Source organism: Lissotriton vulgaris, chromosome 3_1, assembly GCF_964263255.1.
Source record: "Lissotriton vulgaris chromosome 3_1, aLisVul1.2, whole genome shotgun sequence".
Lineage (NCBI taxonomy): Eukaryota > Metazoa > Chordata > Amphibia > Caudata > Salamandridae > Lissotriton > Lissotriton vulgaris.
Genome location: NC_141689.1, coordinates 273,685,021 through 273,697,846, shown reverse-complemented (window position 1 = coordinate 273,697,846; position 12,826 = coordinate 273,685,021). Strand labels below are relative to the sequence as shown.

The window sequence follows — 12,826 nt, the reverse complement described above, 5'->3', positions numbered from 1 at the left end:
CAGATGTCATAGTACAGGCTATCTAGTGGAGGACAGTGGAGAGGATTTTGTCGTCACAGGTATTTAAACATAACTCCCCATTTTAGGCTGTTCACATTCCAGGATAACACCTTGAGTATGAGACCAGGGTGGGTGGTACGTGGTGATGCATCGCCATATGAAATGATCTATGTGCAGGGGATCTGTAAGTAAAGTGTGACTCGGCATGCCTCTAGAACTCCCCCCGTCCACTCAACCCACTTGTGCCACAGATCTAGAAGTACCTGCCTCCCAATGCCTGAGTTGTCAGTCTCCCCAACACATCAACCTGAAACGTCATTTGCACCACCAGAGAAATTTGTACTAGGATACTGAGGGGGAATGTTCTTTTGGCAATGTTACTTCTGCCGACCCTGGCAGGATTCACCGAGTCTGACCCGCCAGGTTGCCAGATACATCCCACCCCCCGCCCCCCCATAGGCTTTACCCAGGCTCGGACAAACTTTAAACAAAAATGTCTGCTGTTACTGGGATGACAATAGGCATGGTTGTGTCTACCATTCAGTCCTGAGGTTCCTCTGACCCCTTGGGCATCTCCTCTGAGTTCCTCGACGGGGTCACCCATCTGTTGCCCGTGTCCAGGGAGTGATGGTGCTATATGTTGGCAACCACTCTAACTCTTTTGGTCTCTGCTTGTGCTTTGAGAAGGAATCCACATATTATATTTACTTTTTACTTTGCCCAGGCCTCGGAAGACTCACCCTAAGGAGAAAAAAAAGAGGGAAGGTATGGATTCACCACTCCAGGGCAAGAGGCACTGGCCTGCTTTACACCCTTTGAGGGATGGACCTGCTGAGGGACCTTGGAAAGAAAGTGTTCCCCTGGAACTGCTGAGATCTGGGCCTGTAGTTGGTTAACTCTCATCAGAGGGTAGGCCCCGACTTTTGCTAACACACACGCACCCTTTAAGAGGCCAAAGGAGGACATGGCAACAGAAGAGTTTGAGCAAGGAGCGTATTCCACATTGAAGGCTGTGGGGTGTTGCTGGAGGTGACCACAAGCTGACCAGACCAGGTGCTGGACAGAGGAGCCGGTCACCATGAATGAAAAGAAGCCAGAACCATCCAAAATGGCCAAATGTGTCTAGAGAAAACAGCAGGAGAAGAGTAGTACCCTTCGTGAGTACCGCTGGGTGCATGTGCTTTCCCACTCCCAAAGCTTTCCAATGTCCTCGGTGGCCAGGGAGGTGTATATGGCATCCCCCCGGTTCTTTACTTTGCCCCCGGGCACCGATGCAAGAACTGCTGTGACCAGAATTTTTTTCAATAAGCGATATCGTGCTATCCTATCCAGTCATCCCCTGGATCCCCATCACTTTCATATTCCTTGGGTCTGAAGAACACAGAGGACTGTACCAGCTGCTATCCTGTACCCATGGATGTATCTCCTGAGAGGGGTTGGGGGGGGGATGCTGTGGCACCAAACGAAGCCTCACTTAGGTATGTGTCTTAATGAATGTCACGATAAATGTTACCACCCTTATTGACATTTTGCTTTAATTAATATGATGACACTCCGACACAGCCAGTAGGCCTGCCCTATTGAGAACTACACTCCATTGTATAGTGTCTAGTATATATATATTTTTTTTGGGGTGGGTGTGATTTTACGGTCCATGGCTGGCCAGGTGTGTGAATTGTTAGGAGGGTGTCCCAATAGGTATTTCAGCCTGTCATCATGTAAATATTCGTAATAAATGTGTAGTATTGAGTTGTGTGTAATTAAGTGCTTTTGTAAGTAAAAGCACTGGCTGGACAATGACTGATTGGGTGTTTTTTTGTGTGCCTGCACACTTGTGCACTGGCTCTCACAATCTCCCCCGAGTAGGGCTTTGACTGCTCTGCCTCGCGCCTCTGAGGAAGTCAAGTACTCAAGTACTACAACTTTCTAAGTAGATGGAAGGGTGCGGACTTGTTCCATGAGAAGGACAGACGTAGTTCGCAACTAATAACCCACCTTCTTACAGTCTTTCGGACCATTTGGTGACCCACGTTTCTTTCTTGGCAGACATTGCGTTTCTCAAATTCCATATAGAATAGAGATGTCTAGTACTAATCTATGACGCAACAGTTGTATAAACAGTTGCATGGATGAACTTCATGCAGGACTGAGGTTTGAATTTAAGAAGTGCACAATCTCCAGTATATAAAAATCTACTCATTCCTTGTTATGCTTTGTTTCTCTTGCATTGCTGAAAATCTTTTCAGTCTTGATTATTCAAATCGTTGATGTACAAACTACAGATTGGCATATTTCCAACCATTGTGGGAGCTAACTTTGAAAATGGCTGGAAGCAAGAGACTGCACACCTATTCTTTGCTCTCTGGGTACTTTCCGGGACTTTGTAATATTCCATCATACTCAGGCAAACAACTCTGTAGCCTTACAATGGTAGCATCTGGGATGTAATCTGCAGTTAATAAATCGCAATGAATTAAATGGCTTGACGGTATTGAAAAATACTGCATACATAGAGGAATTAATTGGTGCACCCCCCTCCCCCCTAATATTTTCACCAAATCTGACCCCGGCAGCCAAGTGATATATAACAAGAAACTTCACTGAGTCCTGCCCCTATGTTGCATTGCACTGCATGGCTCCCATCGCCTACATATAATGGAGGAGACTGCTGTGTCGAGTCAAACTAAGACGTCAGCAGAGACCTACAATGGTAATGTATTGTTCAAGTACAAGACTTTATAAAGAATTGCCATCTTTACTAGATTAGCCCACTATCTGCAGTCAGAGTTTCCATTTCTTCACAACTTTAACACATTTTCTTAAGCATTGGATCCAAATTATTCTTATGCTTTTAGCTATGATCTTTAGTCAATGTGAACCTGATATCACTAGACTGGTCTGTAACGCTGGAGTTTATATAGTTGGGGCCAGAGTAAGTTGTGATATGCTATCGGCCGGAAATGGCTTGAGCCTGCTGCTAGGTGAGGTGGGGAGTCTTGCCACCTTGATCAGTCGAGGTTACTGAATGCTGTGATTCACTGTATCAAAAGCAGCGGAAAGATCTCATAACGCCAGTAAGGCACCCGAGTCATCATTAGAAATATGAAGCTGTTCACATTCAAAGGAGCTAAATCTCTGCCTCTATAGAAACTCACCTGCTTATCTCCAAGCAAGGCATGGGCTTTCTAGTATTGAAAGAGTTGAATGGATATCACCTATGATGATGGAAAGACGAGGGGTTCCTTTTCCTTAAACCCTTGATATCTTGCTGGTCCAGTCATACTATACAGAACTATTTTTTTTTTTTTTAAATACAAGACCCATGCTCTTCTGAAGCACATAGCAAGCAGTTCTCCGAAAAAGAAGCCCTTCTTAATAATGACTGAGGTCCAAGACAAAGTTTAGTCATTTATCTGCTAGATGGAGAGAGGCCTTCAGCACGTTGTGTGAGATTTTTATTTATAGTGGGGTTGACAACTGTAAGAGAGGGTGGCAGAGTCTGCCAAGCTTGAAGATGGCAGTGCTCTAGCATTGCTCCTTAACATATCTGCTTCACGAAGGGCCATTTTGACGGTCTTTTGTGATTTAACTTATTGGGGGAGTGTTCCTGCACTGAACCCTGCCATCAATGTGAGACTCTGAATCCACAGTGGCTGCAGGAACCTGTCTACACAGTCACCAATGCCATGGTGAGCCTCGTGAGAGAAGATCTTGACCCAGGGCTGGCCTGAAACAGCCTGGTACACGACCAGAGAACAGTGGCTCTGTGTATCTGGACTGAGGTCAAACGTGGGCGGATTTGAGCTACTGCCCGGCTGATAACTGCTGGGAGGAGACCCTTGTCACCTAACTGAAGCTTCGAGATTCCAGCAGCGACCGTCATTCCAGTAGGGGCGAGGCGGAGGTGGGCACAGTGTTGATTGGCTGGTGCTAATCTTTGGAAGGGCGAGGGCTGCGGTGGCCGGACTGGCAGCTGCATGTTGGTTGGCTTTGGTGTAAGCCTCTACTTGAGTGTGGAGCCAGGCCCGAAATCAGAAATAATATTGTGCTGTGATTACGGTGAAGTCATTCAACCTCTTACTACCTTTGAATACAATAAGTGGCAGTGCTGTATGGACTATTTCTAAATATTTGTTAACGCAACTCTGAGAGAATTGCCTTGCCAAATAGTTGCAGAGACGAATTAACACAAACTCGCTTTCAAATACCATACATATCTGAGCCCCGCCAGAATCACAATCCTTTAACAGCTGGTATTTGTATATGAATATTGTGGCAAACCTGCTCTAATAACTCCATATCTCCTCACTACAGCTGAACACCAGTTGGGACACCAGTCTAATTTTAATTACATTTTACGGGAGCGGGTGTCAGTGTGTATGTAACTTGACCGGCGTAGTAGTCTTTGGCATTAGTAGCAATTACATTCGGCGATGTTTTAGGTAGTGTCCACAGGGTGGCAGTGTTCTCACATGTGAATAGCTCAATAGATATATATTTTTTTCAACACCTGCAAAAATTCCAGGCTTGAACGGTGTAACATTTTGACAGTGATTCTGAACAAATAATCTACCAGTGCCTAATATGGAAAATAAATGTGTAAGGTGATTTGGTTCTGCTATAAAACACTCTAATGCCCTTGGGCTAGGCTCGTGCTATTACAAAAACTGGAGGAAAAAAACCTACAGCTGAGTATTTTTGTTCACAGATTGAAGACTTGAATAACGAGCTTCAAAAACAAGATGAAACCATTGATCATTTACAGGAGAAGATTCAGACGCTTGAAGCGCAGGTAAGGAGGCCGCGCGCTTGACTCCGCTCTTTGTGTCCGGTGTCGGTGACCTTTTTTGAAGATTTGAATGTTCAACGTTTTAACAATCCGCTGTACCCTTTAGTAAGTTTACATTGGTGTGATTTTGAATTGTAAAGCACATTAAAGCTATGGCTGAGGGGTGCCCAACACCTGGGGCACGTGCTCTTCGCTGCGAGGGATTCTAAATACAGTTGTAATCAGGCGAGGCGCAAACTGCCCACCTTATTATTATTACTATATATATATTTAAAAAACTATCACTTTAGTTGATTTTAACTTCACAAAACTTATCCAGGCTCACCTGTGCTAAAGCGCTGACTCCTAGCGCCAGCCAGACCCTCAGACACGAGCAACGCCCTCACCGCCAGCGGGGCAAAGGTGTAGCCACGCCCCCTGCGAGGCCACGCCCTCTACAACCAGCACAAATGTGCCGACCTCCCCAGCGCAGCGGACGAGCGCAGCGGGAGCGCCTAAGGCAAGCCCGTCTGCGCCCGTCCGCGCACGACTGGGCCTAGGGCCAGAACCCCTGCCCGAATCTCTTCACCCAACTATAAGGTACTCCCGTAGAGATCTATTGAGCCTCAGACCCCCCCCACCCTCCTGTGATTACATCCATAATCTCAAGGGACCCTTCATTCGTTGCTCCTTATGCAAACCAGTCCAGCTCACGCTACCCACTAAACCCAGCAAACCCGCCACCCTCAACCTTGCCTCTCTAAATTGTCGTTCACTTCCAAAACATGCGACTCAGATTGCCGACATCATAGAAGATCATGGAATCGATATATTCTTCCTCACGGAAACATGGCTCGGTCCCCATTCACAATCAGACATGGCACTAGCAACACCACAGGGCTACTGTATTCAATCCCTACCCCGTCCTCTAGGCAGAGGAGGCGGTGTAGCTATCATCCATCGAGAACACCTCCACTGCAAAACCCACGACGCACAGATTACCGACGCTGAAAGTCTGCATTTTACCGTCACACTCAACCCAACCACTTCTCTAACAGGACTCCTCATTTACCGCCCCCCCGGCATCCCGGGCCCCTTCACCTGCTCTCTTCTGGACCTAGTCACAACTCAGGCCCACTCCTTATCAAACTATATGATAGTTGGGGATCTGAACATCCACCTAGAAGACCCGGCCGACTCGGTAGCCAATGATCTGATTCAAGATCTAGCGGCCTTCGATATCCGTCTATTAAACTCCGGAGCCACCCACATCAAGGGCCACCTATTAGACCCCGTATTTACCAGCTCGCTCTCAATGCTAGCAAAGGAGGCCCTTCCCCTTCCTTGGACAGACCACTTCTTGGTCCCTTTCCAATTACCTGGAACCTTCACGAAAAACCGTACACCCCCTACCTTTAGTAAGGATAGGACCTGGCCCAGACTCTCCACGGACGATTGGGCTCAGACCCTTGAAAAAAACATCCCTGCTCACGCTGAAGACCCAAATACGGCAGACAGAAGATTCAGGGACTGGATCACCGTCTCCCTAGACCTAGTACTCCCACTCAGAAATAGGGAAAATAAAAACGGCAAACATGGCTCAGCACCATGGTACTCCGCAGAACTAAGGACACTTCGCAAAAACTGCAAAAAGGCCGAACGACTCTGGAGAAAGACTTGGCAACATGCCAGCAAAGAAGCCTACCAGGCCACGGTCAAACTTTACAAAGAGGCCATTAAATCAGCCAAAGCTTCTTACTATAACACACGAATACAAGAAGCATCCAATTCAGCCCGAGAATCCTTTTCAATCGTCAAAGAGCTGACCAAGGTCCCCACCACCTCTCCCTCCAACACCCCCAAAGTTGACAGAAGTAACGAGCTAGCTAACTTCTTCAACGAGAAAATCACCCGCATCCTGGCCTCCCTCCCACCCCCCAGCTCCCCTAGCCTCACGGAAAGTAGTACCTCCCTCGAACAGACTGAAAGCATCTGTCGTCCATCGCTTCAGACCTTCCGACCTGTCACCCCCGTAGAGGTTGAGCGAACCCTAGTAAAAATGAAAAGTGGATCCCCTTTGGACCCAGCCCCTATAAGGTTCCTCAAGACCGTAGCCTCAGTAATTGTGCCTACCATTACGGACCTTATCAACTGCTCATTTACCCACGGAACCGTCCCCGACAGTTGGAAGAGTGCTGTGGTCAAAGCACTCTTAAAAAACCCCCAGCTAGATCCATCGGACCTGTCCAACTATAGACCAATATCCCTACTCCCGGGCCTTAGCAAAGTCACCGAGAAACTGGTAAACATCCAACTGTCCCAGTTCCTTGAAACGAATAAACTGCTCCGACAATCCCAAACCGGATTTCGCCCAGGCCATGGAACAGACACCGCACTCCTCGCAGTTATTGAAGAGGCAAGGGGCTTACTAGATTCAGGAGGATCAGTGGCAGTGATCCTCCTGGATCTAAGTGCAGCCTTTGACACGGTTAACCACCGTGTCCTTCTGCATAGACTGGCAAATGCAGGACTTACCGGGACAGCTATCAAATGGATCGAATCCTTTCTTACAGGACGCACTTTTCAAGTGTGGGACGACAGCCATCATTCATCCACCCTCCCACTCACCAGCGGCGTCCCCCAGGGCTCCTCCCTAAGCTCGACGCTTTTTAAAGTCTATATGGCCCCCCTCGAGGATGTGGTAAAACCATTTAACATCAAAATGGTGAGTTACGCTGACGACACCCAACTAGTCGTCTCCTTGTCCCAGCTGATTGACCACCCTGAAAATCTAACTAACTGCCTCATAGACATCCACAACTGGATGAATGACTCATCACTGAAATTGAATGGGACTAAGACAGAAGTAATGCTACTCGGCAAGCAATGGACAACTATCCCTCCTACACTATGGCCCGATGTGTTCGGAGAAATTCCCCCCCCTAAATCTGAAATCAAGACACTCTGGGTGTGGCTTGAGCCACAGCTTACGATGAAAACCCAGGCAACCAAAACCTCGGGCACATGTTTTGGACTCATGCGCACGACCCGTAAAATCCTGCCCTTACTCCCACCTATGTCCAGAAAGCTCCTTATCCAGGGTCTAGTGTTGTCCCGTCTGGACTACAGCAATCTGGTCTATCTGGGAGCCCCCGAGGCTACCATCACGAAACTCCAGCGGACTCAGAACGCGGCAGCACGCCTGATTACCAACACCCCCTCCAGAATATCCGCCAAGCCAGCCCTCAAAACCCTGCATTGGCTCCCCGTGCGCCAAAGGGTGCACTTTAAAGCAATGTGTACAACACACAAGCTTTACAACGGATCTGGTCCAGCGATCCTCAGTAAAATGATCACACCTTATACAGCAACCAGATCACTACGATCTCAAAATGAGAATCTAGTCTGCATCCCCAGATTCAAAAAAGCCCGCACAGGAGGTCGACAATTCTCCGTTCAGGCGGCTAAGGGCTGGAATGCACTCCCTCGCGCCCTCAGACTGGAATCCAACTACCTTGCTTTCCGCAAAAATCTAAAGACCCATCTGTTTCCCAAATAACACCCTTCGGCCGCCTTCCCTCTCAATAGGATTTCAAGTTACATAGCGCGGGGATGCCCTTGGGTCACCAGGCTCTTTAGAAATCGCTAAAATAAATAAATAAATAAATATATATATATATTTTGTTCAAAATAGTTTATTGGCATTTAAAAGAAATATAGAGACATTCAGATGTTACATTGTTTTTGCCAGGCATAGAAGGAAAAATACCACAATACATAAGTAATGTAAAGAGAACATGTAACTATCATCATTGTAAAGGGATGAGGGGGGGGGGGGGGAGTCGAGGGGGCAATAACTACTTTGGCCTATTATTAGAGGCACAGTAAATAAGGGGACATCCATACAGGGGCTCTCTCCGTGCCGTCATCCACGAGCACTGACGTCACACTTTATTTATACCTCCTGGTCAGCGCCCGGCCCAGGAGGGTGAATTTGCTACAAAATTTAGGAAGGGGCCGGGTGGCTCACTACAATCATGCGAGTGAGCAAACCGTCCTAGGGTATTACAATATAAATCTAAATGCAACGAAAATATATCTATTACATCAGTGAATATTTATCCTTAAGGAAGTGATGGGCAGATTTATCAAGATTCCGATTTGCGAATTCTAAATAGCGATTTTTTGCGAATCGCTATTTACAATTTGCAAAATGGAATGTATGTACAAAATCGCTATTTTTTAGCGATTCCTTAATATTCTTTATTTGCGAATTCGCATTTTGCGAATTCGCAAATAAAGAATAATTTCCAATGCAATCCTATGGGCCAGGAGGCCCATAGGAATGATAGTGCAATAATTCTCAAATTGCGAATTCGCAATTTGCTAATCTCAATTTGAGAATTATTTCAAGGGTGCAGGGGTGTCTCAAAGACACCCTGCTGCACCCCTGAAATTTACATGTGTGTGCATGTGGCACACATACATGCCCTATGGGCATGTATGTGTGTCACATGCCACCCTCACAAATGCCAAATAGGGCATTTTTAAAAGAAATAGCAAATTACCACCAACTACAACTTGGTGGTAATTTGCGATTTCTCAACACAAATTCGCAAATCCAAAATGTTACATACATATCATTTAAGGAATCGCAAAAATTGTGATTCCTTAAATGCTATGGCAAAATAAGGAATCACAATTTTTAGCGATTCCTTAAATTGCGATATTTTAATACATACCAAAAAATGCTAAAAGGCTGTTTGCGAGTCGCAAAGGCCGAAAATCTGCGAATTTCGGCCTTTGCGAGTCGCAAAAGCCTTGATACATCTGGCCCTAAGTTACCCTAAGAATACAGATAGAGAGACAGCTTGCCTTATGTGTTGGGTACATTAGCGATAAGAAAAGACACGCAAGGTACAATGAAGATCATTAGGGAGGGGAGTGGACAGAACATAGGAGAGAAGGGGAAAGGATAAACGGAAAGTCCAGTCCATATGAGGGGTTTTGTCGAAGGTCCCGAATGTGCTAAAGAAAACAAAGGGCCAATGCTTGCGTAGATCGAGATTGTCGAATTTGGCTCGAGGTTGCCAGATAGCAGGGGACAACTGGAGGTGCTTCGGGTGGTTGGGTTGTGACCATGCGCCCCTCAGGAAAGAGACCGAGCCCCCATGTATGGAATGAAATGAAATGAAAACAGCATTTGTTAAGTGCGTAGCTCCAGCAGGGGCATCCCAACGCTAAGGCAGTAGCTGCAATAAAACAACATAGCGACACTTAAGGGAAGAGACACGAATTTAGTAGTTTCCAAAAGGCTAGATGGCTGGAATGAGAGACAAAAATAACATTTTCGCCTATCGCGAGGAGGAGATCCGGTAGAGCCATGTCTACCTGTTGCAGGCTTAGATCAGTCTTTGAAGTCCAAGGACTAAGAATCATTGTGGGAAAATCCAAAAAAGTCAGGGTGTCCACCTCATTAATATCACCAGGGCTGGGATGCTTTGTGTTCATTGTGAACAGCAGTGAAGACGGAAACCAGCATTGGACAGCAGACCTTCATTCGTGCATTTCGGAACTTATACAGACACTCTGTATAGTGTTTTGCACGGTATTGCAGACTGCATGTATGTGTGCTTGTTGTAGTCAAAGTTTGTAGTAATACCAGGGAAATCACCAGTAAAACCTGACACACCAGACCATAAAACAGACCCACAAACCCTGCCCGCATCTAACCTGTCAGACCAGCCCTCCTGGCACTGCCAGGTTGTATTATAGGGCAGTTTACCCTGTGGCCTGGGAAGGTAATGGTGGACGACTAGGACGAGGGCGTGTCCATTTCTGAGAGCGGAGGGAGAGATGAGCATGCACAGGTTTCCGTGGGATTAAGATCGGGAGGTTGCAGAGGTTTTACATGCCTGGATGTGGCATGTAACCACTTCAAATACCGCAAGATATGAGGAAGAGTCCCAAGAAACCATAGCAGTTAAAGGCGTGCACCATTTGCATCAAGAGGCATGCAGCTGTCCAAGGATGAAATAGTGGGGCAGAAGATATGCACTTCTCTATCCTCCAGCTGCAGAGGGGAGTTGGGGGCAAGGGCTACCATATTATTGTCAGACTCGTAACCCTTTTCCTTCCATATGAAATTCTGTGCCCCACACCTTTCTCAAGGTACAAATTACTTTTTTCCCCATCTCTGCATCTCTTGGCCTAGCACTGCTTCCTACCCTCCTCCCGGGTTCAACGCAGTACTCTGCTCTTTTCGGATAGCCTAAGTCCACTGTATTTTCCTGATTTAGGAGGTGCCCTCCCAATGTACGTAGTGTAACTCCATACATTACCCTGTCAACCTCATTCATGTGTTTTCTGAGGTCCAGCACCTCAATTATATAATGACTGACAGTATACCACTCAATCGTCTATCCTAAGTCTATCTTCCTTTTAGTATACTCTATTCAGATCTTTATTCCGGTTCAAGAAAAGGTTTCACAGTTGGACTACTGAGAAGCCACCCTACCCACCCCTGCACCCCACAACAAAAACACCAAGCTCAGTCCTGACATTAACCTGATGGTAGAATGTTTGGACATAATAGTGGTTAGTTGTGACATTATGTATACATTCATGGCTTGAATGTACTCCCATATGTCTATTGCTGGCGTAAAACACTAGCACAGATCACAAAAAGAAGCAAGACTGCCAGCGCTGGAGAATAGAGGACACTGCCAGAATTCAGGATTATAACAAAATAAAGCAGCACACAGTTTCTTAGTCCTTACGGCAAAACCAAGGGGCGCGGCCCAGCCTCGGTCGGCCACGGACAGGTGCAGACAGACCCACTCTAGGCCCGGTCTTAGCCCGGGCCATGGGCGTAGGAAGTGTTGGGGTCGCGGGGAACATATCCCCCCCAGATTTTTGAGTGGGGGGAACACGGGGGACAAGGGTGGGGTGGCGAGGGGACAAAAGAATTTCCCCTCTCCCTTCTGTTGTTCGCAGGGCCATTAGCGCGCGAAAGCGCTACCTAATGGCCCTGTACTTGACCCGTGACCTCACCTCCCTGCAGTCAAAGAGGCCACCCGCCCTCTGCCCTTTGTTATTCTGCAGTAAGGCTGTTACTACTGAAGATCTTCAGTCACACGCATTGTCAACCTGTATCATATCCCTCCTCATGTGTTTTATTCCCATAATCGGTGGATGTTTACAAATGCGCCTCATAAAACACTCATTTAAAAGTGACCGTCGTGTTTAAAAATAGGCTTCACTTTGCTGAGCCCTAATTTGAGTTTTAATCGAGTTTCGTTGATTAGCTGGTGGTTCCTCCAGCCATCCGCACTACTGGGCTCCTCTCCCAGTTATCCAATGAGGGGAGATAGCGCGACGCCCCACAAGCAATCATGACAAACAAATGTGGGTGTTCGCACTTTTAAAGATAAAAGGTAGAGCACAGATGCTTTTGCTCAGTACATTAATATTGCAAGCAGTGTGCCTCTGATCGACTCATTCGAAACAGAAAATCAAGGTTACCTTGCAAATGCTGCATCTAGTGCCAGGGACCCTAAGGTAATGGAGGCTCAAATGATGTGGCAGAGTTGACTAAATTATGTGAGACGTAAAAAATTTAATTATTTTGCATACTAGTCAGTAATTGTAAAACATGCAGAACACAAGGCACTTACGGACTCACTCTAACCCACTTGTGCGATAACCAGGTCAGAAACCAGACAAGACCCCTGCTCCTCCTGTGGGTGACCCGTGTGGGATCATAAACACACAGGGGCAGATTTACAAGCCCCATGCTCCACTTTTTTTGCGTCACTTTTCCCATGTTAAACGTGACGTAAAAGTGTCGCAAGGGGCTTGTAAATCTGCACAACAGTATTTACCAAACCTGCGCCACCAGGTGGTCCATGTGTGGAGTAAAAGGGTCACAAAAAGAGACATGCCTCCTCAACCCCACCCCCGCTGGTGTATTTATATTTTCAGAAAATGTAACCTACGTCCCTCCCACTCGTAGCTATAAAACAGTCCCCCGGCGTGTGACCCGTGTGTGCAGTAATT

General features: G+C 46.7%; 1 protein-coding gene across 1 annotated transcript in view; it reads left to right on the top strand.

The window, feature by feature from the left end:
- Nucleotides 1-12,826, top strand: part of CCDC68 (coiled-coil domain containing 68) — a 224,804-nt gene that overhangs the window by 134,446 nt on the left and 77,532 nt on the right. Inside the window, exon 9 of the mRNA XM_086960408.1 lies at nt 4,709-4,792. Coding sequence (XP_086816534.1) covers nt 4,709-4,792 — 84 coding nt within the window. The remainder of the gene's footprint in view (nt 1-4,708; nt 4,793-12,826) is intronic.